The sequence below is a fragment of the Archocentrus centrarchus genome, chromosome 9 (genome assembly GCF_007364275.1).
Source record: "Archocentrus centrarchus isolate MPI-CPG fArcCen1 chromosome 9, fArcCen1, whole genome shotgun sequence".
In the NCBI taxonomy this organism is placed as follows: Eukaryota; Metazoa; Chordata; class Actinopteri; order Cichliformes; family Cichlidae; genus Archocentrus; species Archocentrus centrarchus.
In genome coordinates, this window is record NC_044354.1 from 9,756,281 (window position 1) to 9,780,024 (window position 23,744).

General features: G+C 39.4%; 2 protein-coding genes across 3 annotated transcripts; both read left to right on the forward strand.

The window, feature by feature from the left end:
- Positions 1 to 717: 717 nt before the first annotated feature.
- cbwd (COBW domain containing) lies at positions 718 to 20,232 on the forward strand. 2 transcript variants are annotated; one of them, XM_030737762.1, is made up of 16 exons: positions 718 to 876; positions 2,480 to 2,615; positions 2,798 to 2,884; positions 3,247 to 3,343; positions 3,719 to 3,810; positions 8,517 to 8,576; positions 9,573 to 9,610; positions 10,799 to 10,845; positions 12,486 to 12,572; positions 12,664 to 12,708; positions 13,318 to 13,374; positions 16,789 to 16,840; positions 18,973 to 19,041; positions 19,132 to 19,197; positions 19,315 to 19,441; positions 19,711 to 20,232. In XM_030737762.1, the coding sequence occupies exons 1-16, from the start codon at positions 799 to 801 to the stop codon at positions 19,782 to 19,784; spliced, it is 1,212 nt and encodes a 403-aa protein (XP_030593622.1). In that variant the 5' UTR covers positions 718 to 798; the 3' UTR covers positions 19,785 to 20,232. The 2 variants fall into 2 exon arrangements, with proteins under 2 accessions (XP_030593622.1, XP_030593623.1); XM_030737763.1 differs by having other exon boundaries at positions 737 to 876; positions 2,502 to 2,615; positions 19,711 to 20,230.
- Positions 20,233 to 20,254: 22 nt separating this feature from the next.
- Positions 20,255 to 22,746, forward strand: foxd5 (forkhead box D5). Its single transcript, XM_030737764.1, has one exon. The coding sequence runs from the start codon at positions 21,524 to 21,526 to the stop codon at positions 22,688 to 22,690; it is 1,167 nt and encodes a 388-aa protein (XP_030593624.1). The 5' UTR covers positions 20,255 to 21,523; the 3' UTR covers positions 22,691 to 22,746.
- The last annotated feature ends 998 nt before the right edge of the window (positions 22,747 to 23,744 follow it).

Consider the following 23,744-nt stretch of genomic DNA (forward strand, 5'->3'; position numbering starts at 1 on the left):
ACACTTCAGTAGGCCATGCCAGTAGAAATCAAATGCTTTCAAAGCTTTGCCAAAAATACTGGATTCCCGAGGCCAGTTCAGCACTAATAATAAAAGACCAAAGTAAGTTAAATGCAATATTTAAGTACAGATATTGTTTTTATTTGCCTTAACATTGAATATTTATTTGTCTCAATATTTATATTCAAGTCCAGGCATAAAATCTATTAAACCAAACGTTTTAGTTTATGCTACCAATTGTTTAAAAGCTTTTGAGAGGCCTGTCCCCCCCCCCCCCCCTCCCCACAGTGTGGTTCTGAAAACAGGCTGGACTGGAAATACCTGTGTAAGAATCTGTTATTCTACAACACTATTATACAGTTACTTTGTAATTATAATTAGCTGTGTTGGGCTTAACACAAAACCGTTTCCCGCTGCAACAACTATAATATCATGTTATATTTGATATTTCCCTTCACAAACACCTCCCCATGCCGTAAGCGTGCTGTCATAAACTGGTTTTTGTTGCCATCTTGTGGGTAATGTTAACCGTTCAAATAAATTGTTTCTAGAGCAGAAAAAAAACCCCCAAAAAGTTAGCGTATTTATTTTAATGGGAAAAAAGAGTAATATTTGTAAGTTCTTCGTTGTAGTTTTCCCCCTTTATCGAACACTCGCCGTCTCGAGTCGACCGCTGTTAGCGAAAGCGGAACCGTTGTCACTGCTTAAGGATTTGAGCGGAGTGTAGACGGTGTGACACACTGTCAAAGCAGTGGAGACGAGAGCATTTTTGAGGACACTTCAAATGTTTGCGGTTTCATGAAGAACAGCCTTTTGGTTTGTTCACAGCAAATTAAAGGAAGTGTAGTTATTTCTGCTGTCGTGGTGATTGAGCAGGTAAGAGAGAAAAAAATTTTCCTGTTCGTTATACTTCATACTTCATTATACAGGGGATTCAGTTGGCTCATAGTGGACAGATACAGTTATCATGGCCATGAATGCCCTGGTAATTTGGGGCTTTTAAAGATTTCTTTGAACTGTTCTTTTTCCAGGTTGGATTGATTATACTGCATACATTTTTAATAGTCATTAAAAAATGGGGTTTGAATTTATTTTGGATTTTCTCTAATCCACACGGGGTCAAAATATCAATCTCAAATATATGCATAGAATCACTTAAATCATTTAATAAGTGTTGCTGAAGGTGTTTCAGTGTCTTTTAGTTTGACAAGGCCAAGGCCCATTAACTTCTTGTCAGTGATCATGATTGAGAACAACTGGTAGGTGTTCCAACAGGACAAGGATCCCAAACACATCAAAACTAGTTAGGAATAGATAAAACAGGCCAGCATTAAGCTTCTGGAATGGTCTTCCCAAAGCTGTGACCTCAACCCTATTGAAAATTTGTGAACTACACTTAAAAGTCAAATCTGTGCCAGGGAACCAACTAATTTAGCCAAGCCAAGCCAATTTTATTTATAAAGCACTTTTAAAAACAGCAAGCGCTGATCAAGGAAAACAAGACAACAGTACACAAGGGAAGTGCAAATTAAAAAAAAAATAACACATAGGATAAAAGCAACAATAACAAACATAGTTTATCATGAATCAAATAATAAAACAGTATAAAATAACTAGGTAAAATTAAATAAAAAATAAATACACAACAACTAAAATCAGCATCTCAAACCTGGTCAAAAGCCAGGTGAAATAAGTGGCTCTTAAGAGAAGTTTTAAAAGTTGTCAATGAAAAGGCCTGTCTAATATGCAAAGGCAGCGAGTTCCATAGTTTAGGGGCTGCCACCCAAAGGCTGTCCCCCCTAAGCTTCCGCTTAGTCCTCGGCACATCCAAAAAGCAGCTTATCAGCTGATCTGAGCGAGCGGGAAGGGGAGTGTAGGTGCAGTAACTCAGAGAGGTACGATGGGACAAGGCCATTTAAAGACTTAAAAACAAATAAAATAATTTTAAAATGAACTCTAAAATAAACAGGCAACCAGTGCAATGAAGATAAAACAGGGGTAATGTGCTCCCTCTTACGTATTCCAGTCAAAAGCCGTGCGGCGGCATTTTGGACCAGCTGAAGACGAGCCAATGAGGACTGGTTTACGCATTTAAATTCATGCCCATAATGACTGTATGTAAACTTTGGACCACAACTTTATAATTCAGTGAATATCACTTTTACTGACCTGCTAAGACTGTGGAGGGCATTACATTTGCTGTTTTGTGTCGACTTCTGTCAATTATAAAGTAACATGATGCAAAGTCCTTCCGTTTTTAATATCTCATAGGTTCAAACATGTGTTTTGACACAACTGAAACAAATGTGCCAGAGTTTTTATTTGTGGATTTCTTCAGCATATCATTTAACTAATGTCTTTCCATTTTTTCCCCCCAAATGCGCTAAGTTATTATTATTATTATTTATTGTGCGATAAATGTTTAGTAACGTATTTTTGTGGTTATTAGTCATGCCAGATCAACCTTGTGTACCTCTAGATGAACATTATTTCTGGTATAGATTCTGGCATGATGTTGGATGAGGATGATGACTGCCCAGAGTTGGTGCCCATTGACACCCAGCCTGGCCTTCCTACAGGACAGATACCGGTCACCATCATTACAGGCTACCTTGGTGAGTGAGCTCTGTATTGCTAGCGGCTTTAATGAGCTTATAACGGAGTTATAATCTCAGACAAAGCTGCAGGGTATTGTTTACTCATCCTGTTTTACGTCATAAGTATGGAAGTAGTATTCCCATACTTATCTTTTATTAACATACTTATTTTATATTTTTGTGTATTTGTTCATTCATAGGTGCTGGAAAGGCTACACTCCTGAACTATATCCTAACAGAGCAACACAACAAGCGGATTGCTGTCATACTCAATGAATTTGGAGAAGGTAAAGCATTAATATCCCTCAAAGAAATCAAAAGCAGTAGTTATTTTAATTATTTTGTGCCGTTTTCTTGGTGCCAGGTGAATTATTATTTCCCCTGATATCCACAAGAGGGCGGCAAAGTATGAAACTTTCTCATCCAGAGTTTTTAAGGTTAGAAACTGCATTTGATGATGCCTGCATTTATGTTCAGTCTAGCAGTGGATGGGTTGGTAATTTACATTTCTGTTTGCATTTGTTAAATTGGTCTGAAAACCTAATTTATTTGACCTTTTGACATATTTATAGATCTTGTAAATGTATCGTGTATTTGGAAGAAATTTCTAGATGTTGATTGCTCATCTTTCCTCATCTTCTTTCTGCAGGCAGTGCCCTTGAGAAGTCCCTTGCAGTGAGTCAGGCAGGAGAACTATACGAAGAGTGGCTAGAACTGAGAAATGGCTGCCTCTGCTGCTCTGTCAAGTATGTAGAGTAACTAAAGCTCATTTGGTGTTGCAGTATTAAGTCATTAATATACATTTTGACTTGTTTCTATTTCAAATATACAATACTACTACTCTGGCAATAATTAGTGAATCACAGAATTGCACAATTATTATTGTTGTCAGGTGCAATGATCATCAGCTCATTCGTGATTTTTTTTTTTTTTTTAACAAGTTTCAGTGTTTTGTACAATGTAGAGGAATACTGAAGACATCAAAAGACATCTTCAGAGATTTGATAATCTGCTTGTAATACTTTTGCACAGTTTGTACTATGTTATCTTAGATAAGATGTAATTTGGAATGTTACGTATATGCTGTCTTTAGCTACTGGTGGTTCTTTTTTTTTTTCCAGGGACAATGGTCTCAAAGCCATTGAAAATCTGATGGAAAAGAAAGGAAAGTTCGACTACATTTTGTTAGAAACCACTGGACTCGCTGATCCAGGTGACATGCTTTTTTTTTTTTTTTTTAAATAAGTTAGAATATGTTGAGAAACCATATAAATCTGTGTTTGATTATAGTTGTTTTTAAGTTGTGGCACAGGCAGCAAACATTCAGTTATTTGCCTCTTGTGAAACCTCACTCACCAGCTGTTCCACCAGGAGGTGTGTGTGGGCTGGAAGCAGTGGGGTGACTTGGTTTTTCCAGCCCAACACACACACACACACACACACACACACACACACACACACACACACACACACACACACACACACACACACACACACACACACTGGACACGTCATAGACATTTGACAGTTAGCTAGCCAGTGTATTCTGAAATAAGAAATCACATCTTCCTTTTTCACGGTCTCTGTCTTCCACTTGGTTATTTTATAGTCTTGATTTCAGCATAAAGCTGGAATTCCCTGTGTTTCAGCTGCAGAGTTTTATATCCTGAATGTCAGCTGAAGTTGAACACACCTATGAGAGAAAAAGTTTTTAAAATCATGCTTGCTTGCAGTTAAAGAATGGTGCAAATCAGAATCAGGAAGTGACATAAGGACCAGCTAAAGACTGATCAGCTTCGGCAAAGGGCAGATATTAGGGTGATGGTAGTTGATTCAAATGTCTTGGTCAGCTCGGGCCTATCTCTGCAGTTTTTGGTCGCCCTGTGAATGTTTGGGCTTCCTCTGACTCTCTGAGAATAGATAAAGTTCACAGAATAAAGCACGTGTTGAATGTACTGTTAAATATGGCTTTGGTCAGTAAGACTAGAGAAGTGCTAAATAAATGCCAGTCCACTTCCAATACTGTTTTGACAGGCCAAATGGACTGTTTTAGTGAGATAATTTCTGACATATTTCCATCATGGATTTCATGTAAGTGTTTTTTCATATATAAACCAGTGCCACTACCGTATTTTTCGGACTATACGTCGCTCCGGAGTATAGGTCGCACCAGCCAAAAAATGCATAATAAAGAAGAAAAAAACATATATAGGTCGCACTGGACTATAAGTCGCACTTTTTTTTGGGGGGGGGGGGTTGATAGAATCCGAGACCCAGAGCAGAAATTCCATCTTGAACGGCATAAAGAACATACTAACAAGTTAACCAAACCATCAATCCATTGAATTCTTCATCCTCGGTGTCACTTCTAAACAATTCCGTACACTCCGTAGACGAAGCGCCGCTTCCTCTTCTGTGTCGCGTTAGTCAGACTCGTCGTCAGCTGCAGTTCCAATTATTCCAGCCTTTCTGAATCCCAACAGGATGGTTTGTCACTGAAGCCCATGTTTTCTTGATCCATCCAATGACTTCCAGGAAAGTTGGGTGGCGCATTCTCCCAGTTGCCGTTAAGCTGTGCTCTCCATCCATCATCCACTGCGCCCACAGGTTACGCAAGACTGCCTTAAAGCTGCAGTTCACGGAGATGTCAAGTATCTGAGTATTTTGGTTCATGTGTTATAAATGTCACATATACGTCGCTCCGGAGTATAGGTCGCACCCCCAGCCAAACTATGAAAAAAAGTGCGACTTATACTCCGGAAAATACGGTAACTATCTGGTAGTCAGGTAGTAAACATACAGCATAATGCACCTTAACTCTTTATTTAGACTTTTGTACACTTATGGTAACAGTTTCTCTGCTTTCCTACACTCATAATTTAAGTTTATGTAGCTTACTCAAAAAGAGACAGAACAGCTACTTTTAAGTGCTCCCTTGTCCCAAGGCGTTACCACAGCAGGTAGCGCCGCATGTTTGATTTGTGATGTTTTATGCCAGATGTCCTTCTCAACGCAACCCCAAAGGGGATTTATGCCTCTGGCTGAAATTGAACCAGTAACCTTCAGCTTGCCAAGCAAATACTCAGTTCAGTTTTATTTATATATCTCTAAATCACTACAACAACCACCTCAAGAAAGCTTTACATTATAAGGTAAAGACCCTACAATAATACAGAGAAAATCCCAACAGTCAGACGACACATTATGAGCAAGCACTTGGTGACAGTGGGAAGAAGAAACTCCTTTTTAACAGGAAGAAGCCTCTGGCAGAACCAGGCTCAGGGGCAGCCATCTGCCGTGATGCATTGGGGTGAGGAGATGGAGACAGGACAAAAGACATGCTGTGGAAGAGAGTCAGAGATTAATAACAACTAATGATTAAATGCGGAGTGGTGTATAAACACAGAGAGTGAAAAGTGATGTGCAGCGCATCACAGGAACCCCCCAGGAAGCACCCAGGAGCTTAGGCCTATTTAACCATAACTAAGGGAGGGTTCAGGGTCACCTGATCCAGCCTTAACTATAAACTTTATATATTTACGCTGGTGCAGTCAGTCCTGGGTTCCTTCTGGTGCACAACAATACCCGGCCTCATGTGGTGAGAGTATGCAGGCAGTTCCTGAAGGATGAAAGAATTGTTACCATTGACTGGCCCCCACACTCGTCTGAACTAAATCTAATAGCAAACCTCTGGGACAATATGTTTCGGTCCATACAACGCCACACTTCAGACTGTCCAGGAGCTCGGTGTTGCGCTAGTCCAGATCTGGGTGGAGAACCCCAGGACACCATCCATGGTCTCATTAGGAGCATGCCCCGACGTTATCAGACATGCGTACAGCAGGGAAACTGCACCAAGCAGGACTTCATGGCCCTAAAAAGGGTGGTTCGTTCAGCTGAACGGACCATCAGAACCACCCTCCCCAACCTGCAGGACATTTACACCAAGCAGTGCAGGCTGAGGGCCATGAAGATCCTAAAACAGCCCAGCCACCCCGGACACTCTCTCTTCTCCCTGATCCCATCAGGCCGGCGTTACCGCTGCCTGAGGACTAAGACTGAAAGGTTGAAGAAGAGTTTTTACCCACAAGCCATCCGTCTGCTCAACTCTGAGCCCTAACTGGACCATTATTGCACAATGTAAATATTATAATTTATAAAAGTGTGTATAGTGTATAGTGTGAATTACTTTTTTTTAATTTTTATTCTTCTTATTTATATGTGTGTGTATATATGGTTGCAGGTACAAAATACATTTCACTGTGCATTGTACTGTGTATAACTGTGCATGTGACAAATAAACACTATCTTAAAAAAAAAATTAAAGGTCTAGCAGGACAAACACAGAGATGAGTCCACTGTCAGAGGCTGTAAGATCATTTGTAACCTTCGCTAATGCTGTTTATGTACTGTGATGAATTCTGAATCCTGACTGAAACTATTCAAATAAACCGTTCCTCTGTAGGTGATCAGTCAGCTGTTTTACTCTTTCAGGAATTTTTGAGATAAAGGAAGCTTGAAGATTGGCCTATAATTAGCTAAGACAGCTGGGTCGAGTGATGGCTTTTTAAGTAATGGTTTAATTACTGCCATCTTAAAGGCCTCTGGTATCTTGCCCTTTAATAGAGATAGATTGATCATATTTAAGATTGAAGCATTAATTACTGGTAGGACTTCTTTGAGCAGTCATGTAGGAATGGAGAGTCTAATAGACATGTTGATGGTTTGAAGGAAGTAACTATTGAAGTTAACTTAGATGAATTGGAGAGAAAAAGTTTAAATATCAGGATCACTGAAAATAGCTGAGCATAAAGATATGTCTGTATGAATATTTTTTTTCTAATAGTTAAAATTTTATTTGTGAATTTACTAGTTAAGGTTAAAGGAATACTAGGTTTGAGTCAGAAAATCAGTGTTGGGCTGTAATAATGCAAGTGCTGTAACATTTAGTGGCAGGTGTCAGGAGCTAACAGCCAACACTCAGGTCTAAAAAGACAGAACCAACTGAGCACGCTCAGAGTGGGGGTGTCCTGGCGCCTCTGCCATGTCACTGGTTTATTATCGACGAGGACAGGTCTGTCATTGGCTCTGGCAGTGCTGTCAGTCATAAAGACTCCCATGGGGATTCTCTTATTTCTTTCAAGAAGAGGCTGGATGAGTTATATGAAACATGCCACTCAAAAGCAGTGTTTTCATTACACATCCATCAAATATTTACAATGCTTTCTTATTCTGGCTTGGCACTTAGACAAAGGGAATTATGTGAACAAGCTATGACTGGCATGGCAACAGAGGGTCTTGTAATAACCATGTTCTCAGGAAAATAGAAGCAAGTCAAACGTATGAGGAGGACACGAACAACTGAAAGCTTCAGATATTGGTTTTGTTTGATCCACAGGCAGAAAATGCATGCAAGGCTTGTGAAAATGGTATTTAAGTGTTTAAATATATATACTACATATTTCCTGGTTCTTTTGTCATGTGCAAGTAGAAAGATATTTAGATTTTGTGCAGTCAGAAGACAAGTACTATCAAGATGTCTTGGAGTTTGTAAATTGTAATAGCAAAATTATCTTCAATTGAATGAGTAAAGTTCAGTCAGTGGTTGCAGCCCTTGGGTACACACGAATTCAAATAATGCATAATCTTCACTTTATATATTGTCACTCTCCTAAAATAGTCTTTTTTTTCAGGAAACAAAAAAAATTGAACCAAATATTAAAAATATGATCATTTAGGCAAAATTTTTTGTTAAAAATTACTTAGGCCTTTATTTTAGGAGGGTGACGATGTGTTCTAATCTTTTTAATGAAACATTTCTGATTACATTTAAAAATGTCCTCCTCCTAACAAATGTTCCCATTGTTTTTAGTTTACATTATCAGACAGTTGCATGTAACACACTGACTCCTCCTGCAGGAGCTGTGGCCTCCATCTTCTGGATTGACGCAGAGCTTGGCAGCGACATCTATTTGGATGGTGAGAGATTTGTGATGATGTGAGTTTTTGTAGCTTGGGCAGTAACATCCATTTGGTTTTCTGCTTTCTCTGTTTGTGTCATTTTTACTTTGCAGCTACACTAATACTTACCCTCATTTATAAAATCTATAAAGCCTTTCAAACAACTATTGGCTTTGTATAGATAAAGTGATATTATGGCATCGTTAGTAAGGAGTGAAATCACATTTCAGATGTTTGTGTTTTGTTTCATACTCCTGTGGTTGTGTGTTTATATTATGAGTTCCTCCATTTGAATTTGCTTGCCTTCAGCTGGTGCCCCCAAAAGAAATAGTTTAAGAAAAACGAAGTCTCTGCTCTTGTCACAAGTTGCTTTCTCTGTTTTGTGCTGCTCCATGTGTCTCTGCTATGTGCCATTCTGTCACAAATGGAGCCTAGGAGACACACACACACACACACACACACACACACACACACACACACACACACACAAAGTGCAAAGTAGAAGTGTTTACAAAACACAGCAACTCAGCCACCAAGTGGCTGGCCATGTAAAGTTACTGAGCGAGGTCACCAAACACTGAGGTGCAAAGTGCATAAAAGTCTCCAACACGCTGCTGACCTCCTCTGACATTACCATCAGCACAAAAAGTATGTGCCGGGAGCTTCATGTCATGGGTTTCATAGCTGAGAAGCTCTTCCAAGTGTAATGTGTAGGTGGACCTCTACTTTTGTCCACGTAGTGTATCTGACTTGGCCAAATTGAGTCCACTTTAAACCTTGGGAAACCTGTTACCTTGCTTCTCACGCTGAATATTCAGCTGTCTACTCTGTTGTTACAGGCTACAAGACCAAAAGTGTTCTCTAAATAATTCAGAAAAAGTAGCTCAGATAGACAAAACCAAACACCAAAAGGTAACTGCTGTACAAAGAGGAGCGAGCACAAGTGGTGGTGTCAGCTCACTAATTCTCAATATGTGGTGTGTTTTTTTTTGTTTTTTTTCTTTTTCATCCCAGGCATCGTCACTGTCATTGATGCCAAGTATGGACTACAGGTTTGTGATTAAAAATACTTTTGAGTGGATTTTGAGTTTTGAAACATTTAGTACTAAAATAATTAGTCAAAATGGAAAAGATGATTGGCAATTAACAATTTCAAGCTTTGCATTCTCTAATTTGAGAATTTTAAATGAGAATTAAAATTTAATAATTTGGGGAATTTTTAACTGTTTAATATGTGGACTGTGGAGACATTCTTTGATTCATCTTTCACTTATTGAATAACTAATAAAAGAAATAATTATTAGTTGTGGTCAACTTCAAAAGCAAATGTGCTGTATTGGTTTCTGAACAGTACATAACCTCATTTTGGTGATTTTTTTTTTTTGGTTCTAAACTTGTGCAACTGTTTGTTAACCTGTAGTAAACAGCAACAGATCCACAGTCACATCCTGCCCCCTTTGTGCTACTTAAAAGGAACAGGGCAAGTGACATCTAGATAATGGGCTCTAATTTGAAGGTGTCATACTCACTGGGGTGACACATTTCATGGCCTAGGTGCTGTCCTGTCCTCAGAGGCAAGATGAAGAAAATCCTGACAGAAGGATGGGGAGGATATAACTCTTAGTGAAAGAGTAATGGATATAAGAGATGTGAGCATTATAATAGGAATGTCACATCCACTCACCTGCCTCTCCTTTCATCTGTCTCATCAAATATCTGTCTGTCTAAAAATATATCTAAATCTATCTGCCCCTGGCCTCACACGCTCCGAAAGGCCTTTCAGTCCCAGTAGAGGGGATAAAAGCAGCAATTGGTCATTCTATTAAGTTTTATTTAATAATTTTTTGTCATTCAGTCCTCTAGAGACAAAGCGGTGGTGATTCAGCCGGTGACAGATGAATGTCACACTGACACTAAGGGTCAGGACCCAGATTAACACCTCCCGCTCTCTCTGTTATTACATATTAAACTGTTTTGGAAAATGCAGCACCCCCATTGTAAGGATGGGACACAAAAGAAAATGGAAAGTGATCTCCTGTGGTTCCACGTATTAAGAAAATAGTTTGTAGAGATTAAATGCAGGCCTTTTTTTAAAAGATTTTATTTTAGTTTCACATTTTTGTACACATTAGCTATTTTGATTCTTTAAAGAATATGTTTTGCATGAGCAATATTGCCCATTTAAATTCTTTTTTCTGTCATTTTCTGTACCTTATGTCTGTTATCTCCACTTACTTTAGCAACTAGCAGAAGAAAAAGCAGATGGTCTTGTCAATGAAGCAGCCAGGTGAGTTTGCCAGTTTTTTGTTTTTTTTTAAACATTTCTTTGATGGAGAAAGTAGCCGTTCATGGTCTTTGCAAAGCTATGCTAGCCAGCTTTATGATTGACATGGGTAGTTGTTTTCTCTTATAGAAAAGGAATAGGTGTATTTTCCCAAATTACTCAGTAGCCCCGTCATCAGGTTTTTATGACTCACCGTGGACTCTGCCCTCGTCACTGCTCTGTTTGTCTCCCAGGTTGTCTCTTACAGCAGCTGTGTGGTGTTGTCGTTGAACAAATATGCTGATGACAAAAGACCAGTTGCATGACCTTTTGCATCCTTTGTCTTTGCTTGTGTTTTCACCTCTAAACTAAACAGTCTCACTTGAGTTTGCATTGCATTCCCATTGCTACACATTAAGACTAACTAATACATGCCTGTGCTACAGAATTATTTAGCCTGTTTTGTGCTGTTGGCAAATTACAGTGACAATACTTAGAATACTCACAATGAGAAAAGTTATAAAAAATAGACAGTGTAGATGGGTTTTATATGCCAGAAATGGGTCAGTTTAGCCCAGTGCTAAGTATGTATAACTCAACTTTTGTGGATGTCCGTGTCAATTTCATGTCTATAGCATGTTTAAAAGCAACAAGGTTGACTAAAGTGCTTTAAGAGTTAGTTTAAAACAAACAAGATAAATCCAAAATAACAACTAAACCAAAAATGAACGCAATAAAATAAAAAAAAACAAATTCAATAAAATTGACTAAAAAGAATTAAAAAAAAAAAAAGGCACCACAACATAAGAACCCTGATGGAAAGCAAACTGAACCCAATGTGAAAAAGTGACTTTTAAGATGGGATTTAAAAGGCTGACTAGACTCTGCAGTACGAATATCAAGTGGCAGATTATTCCAGAGGCTGTGACCGTGAAAGCCCGATCCCCTCTATGCTTTAATCGAGACCTCAGCTGCACTAAGAACATCTGGCTAGATGATCTAAGTGCTCTTTTGGCATTATAAAGGCTTGCAGCTTGGTTACAAACTGTGTGCCATACCATTTAAAACTTTAAAAGTAAGTAAAAGAATCTTAAAAATCAATATGAAGATGTACAGGGAGCCAATGTAAACCTGTTAAAACTGGAGTGATTTGTTCATGCCTTCTAATACCAGTTAAAAGACATGCAGCAGCATTTTAGACCAACTGAAAGCAATGGAGAAATGAGTGTTCAAGACCAAAGTACAGAGGAGGCATGAATAGGTTTTTCAAGGTCTTTTGGAGGAAGTATTAAAAACTGTGGCCACTTGCTTTTCTAATTTAATCTAAAAAAAAAAAACTTTTGTGGATGTAAATGAGATGTTATTGTTGTGAAATGAAAATGATCTGATGCTTTCATAAGGACCTATACATGCATTAATGCTAGAAATGGGTCATTTTAATCCATTGCCACACAAGATGATGACATCATGTCTGACTGAAGATATGAGCCTTCAGAGTTGGACTTGAGAGTTTGGGTTTAATGTATTGGATTTAGCACTGAGGATAAACTATTTTTAGATGTTGTCTCATTCATTTTTTTTACACTTTGTGGTGGATTTTTTTTGTCTATTGTTGGTGTCAGACAAAATTTAAAGTGCCAATATTGCCTTTAATATCCATTCAGACAGATTGCTGTTGCTGACCTGACTATTATCAACAAAATAGACCTGGTGAATGAGGAGGAACTTAAGCAAGTCAGAGACACTGTCAGGTCAGCATCCTGTATTTTGTGCTGCTTATCATCTCCCTACTTGGGTATCAGTGGAGTGGATACGTCTAAAGTCTGTTTTCTCTGACTTCAGGTCTATAAATGGGCTTGTCAAGATTATAGAAACCCAAAGATCAAGGTAAGTTTTTTCTTTTCTTTTTTTTTTTTCCTTTTTTTTTAAGCAAATAGGGAATCATGTTGTGAGAAAAGGTTAAGTGGCTCCTCTGTGGCCTGGTTCCCTGCTGTGTTTGGTGTAACTCCTGCTCAGATCTTTGTGTCAGAGATAAAGCGGTTCAGCCGTGACTCGCACATGTACAAACACAAACTGCTGTGCCCTGAGTAAACACCAGAACCTTGAGTGGTGTCCAGTTACCCACAAGGCTTTGCTCTCTGACCCTAGGTCTGCATATGTGTGAATGTGCATGCGTCCAAATATGTGTGCGCACGCACCCTGCTGTGCGTTATTGAACCCAGGTAGCATCTGGCTAACACAAGCATCACTCCTTTTGGCGTTCAGAAAGGGGTGAGCAGATGAAAGACACCGTGCAGCGAGGGGTTAATCAAAAAAATGTTGTCAAAACTTTTTTTTCTTTTGCTTAATTCAGCTGACTTGGCTACCTTTCATGTTACTTTGTGGCAAAATGTTGGAATTTCTTGCTGGATCTCTTACTCAGCATGGTGTGGATTTTAAATTAAACTGTAAAAAAAAAAAAAAAAAAGCAAAATAATTGGTGCTCTTCATCCACAGGGTTGATCTCTCTGAAGTGTTGGATCTGCATTCCTTCGACAGTAAGGATGGTGCTAAGTGAGTTAGTTTTGTCTAATTCAAGTTATTATTGAAAACCATACCATAATATCAGTGTAAATTTGTAATTAGTACGTAAATGCTAATGTAAATGCTACATGATTCTTGGTATCCCTGTGGAGAAACTGATGCAAATATTGATATTTAGAGGTTTAAGCCATGGTACTAAGAATAACAACCTATTATTGTATTTTTAAATATTGATTAATGAAGAGGATGGATGGATGGATGGATGGATGGATGGATGGATGGATGGATGGATGGAGGGATGGATGGATGGAGGGAGGGTTGGAATAGATTAATAGTTTTTGAATGATACTCAAATTTTTTGACTGAAAGAAATGCAAGAAAATATCACCACATAACATTTCACAGCTGAAAAAACATCTCTTATATTCCTTTGGCATTTTATTACTGCATTGTTTACTCTGTGTGCTGACCATTACTTATAGCTAACTTGGCCCTACACTCTCTACTGTGCTTGGTCAAAAACTTTTTATTTATTTTTTTATTTTAAACCTTTTATTTAACCAGACAGATAGATTAAGAACATGTTCTTATTTACAACTGTGGCCTGGGATTACTTGCATTGAAAGATATAAAAAAAAATAATCAAAAAATGGCTGCTGGCTTCTGCTGCTACTTTGAACTGTGCACCCAGCAGCCTTTGATACCGTGGTGACCGTGTTTCTCTCTCTAATTAACAGACTCTTTTATTAAGCATCCCTCTGTTACACCACAGGATGATCATCACATTGTATCCCCTGTAGAATGCCATTATAATGAAAAGAATTGGTGTTCATCCCTTCATGTGAATGTGTTAAAGCTCTCTTACATGCCCTGAGTCACTGTCTTTGGGCCAGCTGCAGAGGATTAGAGCTGTGTGTGTCCATTGGCTCCTGAGGAGTTCCCCTTGTCCCAAAAGATAGCTCTTTTCCCCCTGCCTTTGAGAGCATGGGCCCCACCTTCCCTCAATCCCATGCTGGCTGTTTGAAGCGGACCCCCGCCGCTCTGCCTGTGTGGTACTAACAGCACGCAGGGCTCAAGCAGCTGGACACAACATTTAGCCTCCTTGTGAGGTCAGGGAGAAGTGGGGGCACAAGAGCTGTACTTTATTTGGAGGTGTTGGTGGGTGTTCTGTAGAATTTAATTGCCATTTCTAAAGCCTTTGCAAGTCTGTGTAGAGTTGTAATTAAGCACAGCATACATTGCATTATACTATGAGATCAAACACAAAGAATGACTCTCTAAAGTCTACTTTTCTTCTGCAGAAGATTAGATGGATGCAGATAAAAATAATAAGTAGGGTCAAGTACATTTGTAGTTGGTGAACCTTTATCAAATAACGAAACCCTTAATGATGATGATAATCACTTTTTGCAATAGGCAGCAATACATAAAATAGTGAAAATATCACAAAATTAAAACTTTACAGCCCTCAAAATAATGAATACAGCTTCAAGCATTTTCTAGATGAAAGATAATGCCCAAACCTTTCTGGCTGGTTAACCCCCAAAACAAAGGAGTGACCAAATATGAGCTCTTATCAGTGGCTGCTTTTATCAACGACTTGTGACCAACTCAATCAAAAAATAGTTTCTTTTTTCCTGCTTATTTCATTTTTTATAGTCATGAAGAAATAAAATGAATCAGTGATTTGAGAGAAAGAAGATTAGTGAAATTTCAGCTATAGCAATAACTAATATGGAACATATGCCTTTTCTTTTGAGTTATCTTAAAGTTCACTGAGGGGGTCCCACTGTCCACATTGGGAAGCACTGCATTAAGCAATAAAACGATTAGAATAACGGTTACCAATATAAAATAACAACTTAGTAAGAGCAACACGAACGGGTTCTTAAATGCCCCATCAGGACATCCGCTATCAGAGGAAAGAGCACACAGTACAAAATTAGGTCATAGGTGTGCTGACCTGTTTACAGACAAAAAGTGTAAAGGGACCTCTAAAGACACACAATGCCAAAATGAAGCTGATGGCCAGTCTAAAATAGCATAATATGAAAAAAGTCCAGATATAATTAGATGCATAAGTAACATTTTTGCTTCGGTATGGCACTGCAGTCTGACATCACAAGCAGTGCCTTAACTGTTTAGGAATTGCAGACATTTTTATACACATTATCCTGCTACTTCTGTCATAAATCACATCAATAAACAATAGTGACCTAGTTCCACTGGCAGCCACATATGCCCATGCCATAATGCTGCTTCCACCATGTTTGTTTTTTATTTTGCGTTTTTTTTGGCCACAGTGGCTTTTATAGGCAGTGGAGGGAGACAGGAATTGGAGGAAAGATACAGGGAAAGACACACGGGCAAATTGGCGACAGGCCGGGACTCAAACCCGCGCCGCAAAGTGGCGCATGTATGTGGTCGCCGGCTTCACCACTAAGCACCCATGCTTCCACCATGTTTGATAGATAATGCTTTATTGCTTCGGATCACGAGCTGTTTCTCTCCGTCTCTGTACTTTTCTCTTCCCATCATTCTGGTTCATTTCGGTTTCGATGTTTTCTGGCAAAGTCTAATCTGGCCTTCCTGTTCTTGCGGTGGTTTGCACCTTGTTGTAAACCCTCTGTATTTATATTCGTGAAGGCGTCTCTTGATTGTAGACTTTAACAATGGTACACCTTCCTCCTTGAGAGTGTTCTTGATTTGGCTAAGTTGTTTTTATTAACCATGGAAATAGTTCTGTCATCATCCACTTTAGTGGTCTTCGGTGGTGTTTCAGAGCTTTTGATGTTACTGCACTGGCCAGTACATTCCTTCTTTTTAAGAATTTACCAGCACTGTTTTCTCTCTAATAGGATGAAAACCAGAATAAGCCTAATAATGGCCTGCTTCACATTCATTGGCATCTATGTGGACCTCATATATAGAGTTCTAGTGAACAGCTGCCATCGTCACCCTCCTAAAATAATGGCATGAGTCATTTTTTTAAACAAAAAGTTAATTTTTGTCTAAATCATCATATTTTCAATGTTTGCTTCAGTTTTTTTTTTCCTGAAAAATCTGAAAAAACCCCAACTTAGGCCGTTATTTTAGGAGGGTGATAAAATACAAGTTCAACATTTGGAATCCTCTTAAAAACTTTTACCTGCCTAATATGTCATGGAATAATGACAAAGCAGGCCTCACCTGGGTGTGAAACCGCTTGACAATCAATTGTCTAATTATGTTTGGGCCTCTGAAAAGGGCAGACTGCAGCTGACCAAAGCATGGGGGACAACTTGGAGCACAAATTTAGAATTTAAAATTGTGCTCATATATTTTTTTAATTAATGTCAGTTTACTAAATCTGGCCTTTGTCTGATATTTTTAAGTGAAAATTGGTGTCATTTGTGGAGTGAAACAAAAACCAAAAGAAATCACATCATTTCTCTTATCTCAAAGTCTTGCAGAGAAGCTCCAGCTCATCAAACCTACAAGACCACATCTTGACAAGGTATTGTCTCTTTCAGTTGATTTATTTCCTATCCTTACTCTTTGGGCACCACTGGGAGTTTTTCTTGTTTTGTTTGCAAATTTATTTCAACACATCATTTCCTACAGGATAAAGGAGGATTCATTGTCCTCAGGCTAAATCTCTGCCCTGCATTCCCCTGGGCTGTCTCACTGTAGTGAAAACTCCCTCCCTGGTCTCCTTTTTGTGTTTAGATCATCTTTAAGGCTTTTGATGTTTTACTTGTTACATTTTAAATAAACCCAGCCTGGGTCATATGCAACTTACCATTCACAACCTCTAAACTTGCAGTACTGTGCAAAAGTCTTGAGTTACCCCTCATTTCTTTATATTTTGTTAGAAAAATGTGAAATGGGTGCAATGATTTATTGAAATGTGCAAACATACATGTAAATGCAGTATATAAGACAAAAATAGCCTTAAACCAACCTTCAGTTGAGACCTTTTCTGTTGAGGCTTCAGTGAACAGTAGATGGATTAACTGAAGGGCCTCCACCTGTCCAGGTTCCTCAATTTTTTATTTTTTTTTTTTAATAGACACACTGCACACCATGCTGAGATATGCCAAGTTTTTGGCTAATAGCTCTTTTGGAATCAACATGCTGGTGCAAAAATGCTATTTTGTGTCTATCAAACTGTGTTATCTTTGGCATTTTTCATAGAGTCAACTAAAGAAATGTCAACAAATTATGTTTTGCAGCAGGCTGCAAGTGACAAAGGGCCTAAAAATACAATTTAAAAAGTGTTTCTTTGCTAAGTTGTCTGTCATGTGTAGACACAACACTGGTTCATCCCTTGAGTTAGGAGCTTTTTTTAATCTTGAATCATTCATAGGTCAGTTTTAAATAAATAACATTCTTTTGAAAGTGGTCATGTACAAGGAATGGGCTGAAAATGAGTGAAAAAGCAGTCAGTGTCCAAAGAAGAACTTTGAAAGACCTTCAGAAAGCCTGGAGAACTAAAGTCCACTGAAAAAAATTTCAAGGAAAGTCTGTCTCTTTGGAAGCAAAACATATAAAGAAATAAGAGGGTGGGGGTGTCGCTCAACACTTTTGCACAGACTTTTTTTTGTATTGTGTGTTGACTGGATGATGTCTAGACTAGCAAGATTTCTGAATCAATTTGTGAATCCAGTATGTTGGATATGAATAAACAAAATATTGAGTGCACCTCTAGCTTGTATTAATTGAAAAGAAATTAAGTTATCATTTAACAAATCTTTTTCTTCTTCCAGGATTAGTTTCATGCCATTTCTGTGGATGTTTTAATCGGTTATTAGATCTTCTGTCTCCTTGAAGCAATTAGGTCTCATTCAGTTTTCAGCTCTGCTTTATAGCCATGAACTTTTATCACAGGATGAGGCGAGATGAGGGTTATTTGTGTGAGTAAATAACAGCATTGTTGTCTTTTTTCTCTCAGGTTTCCTTTCCCGCATGAAGCTCAACACACACACACACACACACACACACTCAATCCCTTCCACCTCTTCTCCCCCCATGTTGCTCTTTTCATGTAAATGAGAATGCTGTTTTTCTGTTGTTATACTAAAAGACAAGGAAGTATATAACCTTAACACTTCCACACAAAACCCTCAAATATCTGCAAAGTGCCCTTTAAATGCTGTAAGGAAGTATGGAGGGGAGGGACTGTTTCTGTGTGTGAGAAAGTGCAAAAAAGAGAGGGGGGCATGTAGGATGATAAAGAAGGACTCTGGAGCTGGGTTTCAGGTGCCACGTGGGGTCGTGCTGTTTGTCACGTTCATTCACAAAGTCATCAGTCTGGGTGCAAAGTTACCCACTTCTTTTGTTTTGCTTTCATTATCACTGCTAGTTTCAGTAAACTGAAAATTTATGTGAATATGTATTTTAAATAAATGCCATCGGTTCTGCTCAGGGCACAAACATATAAATGAAAAAAAGGTAAAAGTAGTGGTGCAATGTACTTTAAAAAAAAACCTTAAACCAAATATGTGTGTAATTTAGGTATACCAGATTTCACAGGGATGTATTGTGATTTTTGCCTGTTTTTTGTATTTTTTTTTTTTTTTTAATCTTTCCAAAATAAAAATTCTCAAATATTATATTTTATTATGATATTTTATGTGTCATTCTCAGAGTATTTTAACTGTGACGTTTGAAGTGGCGGGGGATCTGTCTGAGGATGCCTTGAACGCCTTCATCCAGGTGAACACTCCCTGCATCATTCATATCCCTGCTGCCATCACTAAGCAGTTCCAGTACAGCAAAGTGCTTTGAATTCATTTTCCATTTCAGGATCTGCTATGGGAAAAAAATTTCTGTAACAAAGAAGGGCAGCTGATGAGCGTCATTCGGTTAAAGGTACAGCAGAGCACAATAGACACCCCGGTGGCAACAGTGATCAATAGCATCAGCCTTATTACCTGTATTAATCATCTCCAAATGTCTGGTTAATGTGTCACTCTTGTGTTGTTACAGGGAATAGTTTCGTTTGCGGGTAAAGCCCACCAAGTGATGCTGCAGGGGGTCCACGAGCTGTACGAGCTGAATGAGATGCAGCAGCTCTGGGAGGAGAACCTGCGGATAAACCGGCTGGTCTTTATAGGTGAATACGCACACACAGACACACACTTTTTTTTTTCACTTATTCATCTTTGTGGCATTCTTACCACTTTGGAACAGTCAATCTTTTTTGTTTAACTCGACTTACTGATAAGATTTAAGATTAAGATTTAAGATTTAAGATAGTGTTAGTAACTGAACTTTACTTACTTACTATTTACAGCAAGTTGCACACACAAGTGTGTGTGTGTGTGTGTGTGCGTGTGTCCAGGCTTTGTTAAAGTACACTTTGGGCTCCACTCTGTTTTGCAGGTAGGAACCTGGACAAGGACATTCTGCAGGAAAAGTTCATTTCTACAGTGCTTCTCGTCTCAGAGAGAAATTAGCTCCAACCCCTTTTTGTCTTCTTCACTTCAAACATTGAGTCTGGAGCAAAGGTTTTGGCACTGGCTATCGCCCCTGTGATTGCCGTTCGGACATCCACTCCTTTTCTACATGAGGATTTGGTACTGTAGATCAGAGGGTGGCTAAAGTAACCACAGTGTTCAGGCAGTGCAGTCAAGACAGTCCATCACAGCCCGCTTTAAAAGCTATTTTAAGGAAGACTTTTGGCTGTTCTTCTGATCCAGAAAAATTACCAAAATAACCTCTCAAAGAAAAGTCCAGCAATTTAATGAATACACTGGCTTTTTAGAAAGCTAAATTTATCAAATCTATACATTTATAGAGTAGGGAGCCTACATAGTGATGCGCTTACTGTGTCAGCTGTGGAACAGATTGTACTTGAAGTGGTCCTACTTATGTTTCTAACTTTGAATATATGGATTATTTAATTATTCAAAATAAAGTTTTTATTCAGCTTTCCTCATAAATCTAATCAAAATAATGTTTTGGTGATTCTTTTTTTTTTTTTTATATAAAATATCATGATTCTTTCTAAATATCAACAGTTTATTGTAACCAGCATGGTTTTCTTTAAATTCATTCTATTTTTAAATGTCCTACACTCTTATTTGACAGTACTGTGTTTTAATAGTGGTGTGTGGTGCTTTTATCCGCACCTGCAGCTTTAGTTAAGTTGATGATTAAAGCACTTGACAAATAACAGCTACTGTATTTATTTATTCATTCATTTTGGTATTTGTTACTTTAGCCTTCATTGATACAGGTATCTGAGAACCATCTCTTGCGCACAGTAGGCCCTGTCAGGAGAGGAAACGGGTGGAGTTTCCCCCACTTGGTCATTTACAATGGAGATGGTATAGCAACGCTGTTTTAGCATATTTCTGATGTTAGTCCGGTTTGCTTTGAGAACGGCTTTGCATTACATTTGTCGCGATTGTAAAAGCGAGGTGCGCGCATACACAAAGCGCACCGTGCAGCTGAGCCGTTTCCGACTGTGATTCTAATGCTGATGGCCTCGTTAAGGCGACTACTACATCTTTTCTTAGCTGGCTGCGGGAACCCCTACCATGGCCATTTTCATGGTCAAACCACCCACGGGCATCCAGAGGTGGCAAACTAAACGAAACAACAGGGGGTTCCGAGTGAGAAAGCCTTGATTTCTTATCACGTGTTGGGCGTGGTGTTAAAATTCTCAAGAGCTTTCCACGTCCCACCGCCACCCAGACTCTGCTGCTGTAAGATTTGTAATATGAAATTTAAATTTTGTTTGTTTTTCATAGCCCAAGACAGTTACAGGACAATGCAGTTTGTATGCCATGTATAAACCACATAGTCAAAGATTTCGATAAAGGGGACCACAAAGTAAAAAACAACAAAACAAAAAAAGAAGCTAGTAATATGTATTAGTGTGATTTATTTATTTATTTTTTTTTTTAATCTCTATGCAGTTTTACTTGTTGACTCCGATTCCGGCCATTGGGCAACTAAAATAAAACGTGTAATAAACATACTGCCACCGTGTTGTTTTTATGTATGAATAGGCCTTGCGCACATCAGGACCACGCGAACCCCCTCCCCATCTGTTTGCTTGCGGTGGCTCCCCGCCGTGAGGGGCTACTCTGATAGGTCCAGAGGGTTAATGGGACTGGCCTACAGGGCAGCAGCTTCCCAGGATATAAAGCCACAGCTCTCGTCACTATCGCACGAGAAATATCAATAGATGCGCTTTTACGCACAGACAAGGGGCCTGTTGGTTTTTACGCACGGCAAACCATTAAGGCCTCTTTGGCACAGTTGCGTTTTTAACGCGTTTGTGAGATATCTAAGTGTGACCATGACACTCTCAAGTGAATTTGAAGCTGCACAACATGCCGGATTGCCAATACAAGAGGATGAGATTGACATAGTGGGCGAGGACGTCCACTATCGCAATGAGTGCTCTACGGACCCCGGTTCCTCAGCCGAATCTGGTGCGGAATTTGATTCTTCAGAACCAGAGTCGTCGGGAGAAAGCGAGAATAGTTTCTGCGCAGACGCACCGCCGTCCAGGAAAGCCCAGAACAGCTCGGTAAAGCCCCCGTACTCCTACATTGCTCTCATCACCATGGCTATCCTCCAGAGCCCTCTGAAGAAGCTGACGCTGAGTGGCATATGTGACTTTATCAGCAACAAGTTTCCCTACTACAGAGACAAGTTTCCCGCTTGGCAGAACTCGATCAGGCATAACCTTTCCCTCAACGACTGTTTCATCAAGATTCCGAGAGAGCCTGGAAACCCGGGCAAAGGCAACTACTGGTCTCTGGACCCTGCCTCAGAGGACATGTTCGACAACGGCAGTTTCCTTCGTCGGAGGAAGCGGTTCAAGAGAAACCAGCCCGAGTTCGGCAAAGACGGGCTGATGTTTTATTCCAGCTTGAACTGCTACCGGCCGTACGGGCAGCCATATAGCATAACGGGCCAGGTAAGCCCCACAGCTGCCACTTCTGTTCGGTACATGCCCTTGCAGGAAAGCATCATAATACCTCCCTCTTCCTACCACCTCCTCCCACAAACACTTAACACTCACGGGAAGTGTGTTGGGCCTAAACACTTAAGAGCGCAGCTTTGCGCAACAGAACCCACTGAGCCTAAGCCCGGCCCGCAGGCAAAGTGCTCCTTCAGCATCGACAGCATCATGAGCAGACCCTCTTTTATCAGTCAACACAACCCAAATCCACAGCAAAGCCCGCACGGTGCTCTTGATTACGGTCATCTCGCGCCGGGCCCTGCAGCCTGTTTGGTTCCGACGCTCCTCCAGCCTTCAAGGAATCAGTTCTGCCCTCCTCCTATCCTGAGCACTGTTCCTTTTATAAATGAGCATCTCAGACTGTCCTACCCTCGTTGCTGAACCCTTTTGTTATGAAGAAACTTTACAGTGTCTGTATGTTTGACATTAAGATGCATTGGTGTAGCTCATTTCTTAAAGAAATGTTTTTATTGCATGATATTTATGTGCGTTATGTCATTGAAGAGAAAAATATAAATAAGATGTGCTGTAATATATTTGTCAAAGTCGCTGCAAGGAAAGACGTCGTCAATGTGAATTTGTGTGTGTGTTTTTTTTTAATTAACGTGGCAAAATAAAAGGAATATGTGGAAAATTATTTGTAGTTTTGTTATCATTTGGATTAAGAGCTGTAGATGAATTTACTCAAAACTCCAGAAAATTTTATTTGTATGTCATTTTTTAATTTCACATTTCCTGTGGGATTCAACATTTTGTTGGCTTGCTTCTTGATCAACCGAACTCACTTGTAGTCTACACCAATGATGACAAAAAAGTTATTAATGTAAATCAATTAATTATTAGGTAATCAAGTTAAACAAAAAACGAAATTCCAAACAGCAAATGAATAAAATTTAAACCACGTCTGACTTAATGTCGCCGAAGTCATAGCCGATTAAATCATGAAACTCACTAAAATGAGTCAAGCAGCTCAGATTGTAGAAATAAGACTCAGAATCTCCTTTTTGTACTTTTACATTTAGGCGTTTCATCCAGTATAGTTTTTCCATTCTGCCTCAAGGTTGCACTGTTTCCAAAATATTGGAGCACAGTTATGCGCGCCGAAGTTGGCCTGTGTCACGGGATGGGCTACTTAGGATCTGCGGACACAGAGAAGGCAAGATGACCTAACACCCCCCCCCCCCCCCCCCCCCCCACCCCACACACACACAAGTGATACTCTAAAGTTTTCTGTAACTGTACATATACAGTAATGGGCTGTATTTTCACAGAACACACACGCACACGCACCCTATGCGTATCTGGTTGCAGACCGGTGCCGACACAATTCCCTTTTGCCATCAGTCAGATGTCTATTTTTGGCCGGAGGCTCAGCTGATTGTGGGTCTTGACGAGTCCACCCCTCCCTGATTTTTTTTTTTTCTCTCTTAGTCAG

Excerpts from the sequence above, each read along its gene's own strand:
- foxd5 (XM_030737764.1), top strand. The coding sequence starts at position 21,524 with ATGCGCTTTTACGCACAGACAAGGGGCCTGTTGGTTTTTACGCACGGC.
- cbwd (XM_030737762.1), top strand. The coding sequence starts at position 799 with ATGAAGAACAGCCTTTTGGTTTGTTCACAGCAAATTAAAGGAAGTGTA. Across the intron at positions 3,811-8,516 it reads CACTGGACTCGCTGATCCAG|GAGCTGTGGCCTCCATCTTC; the intron begins GTGACATGCTTT and ends CTCCTCCTGCAG. Across the intron at positions 8,577-9,572 it reads CAGCGACATCTATTTGGATG|GCATCGTCACTGTCATTGAT; the intron begins GTGAGAGATTTG and ends TTTTCATCCCAG.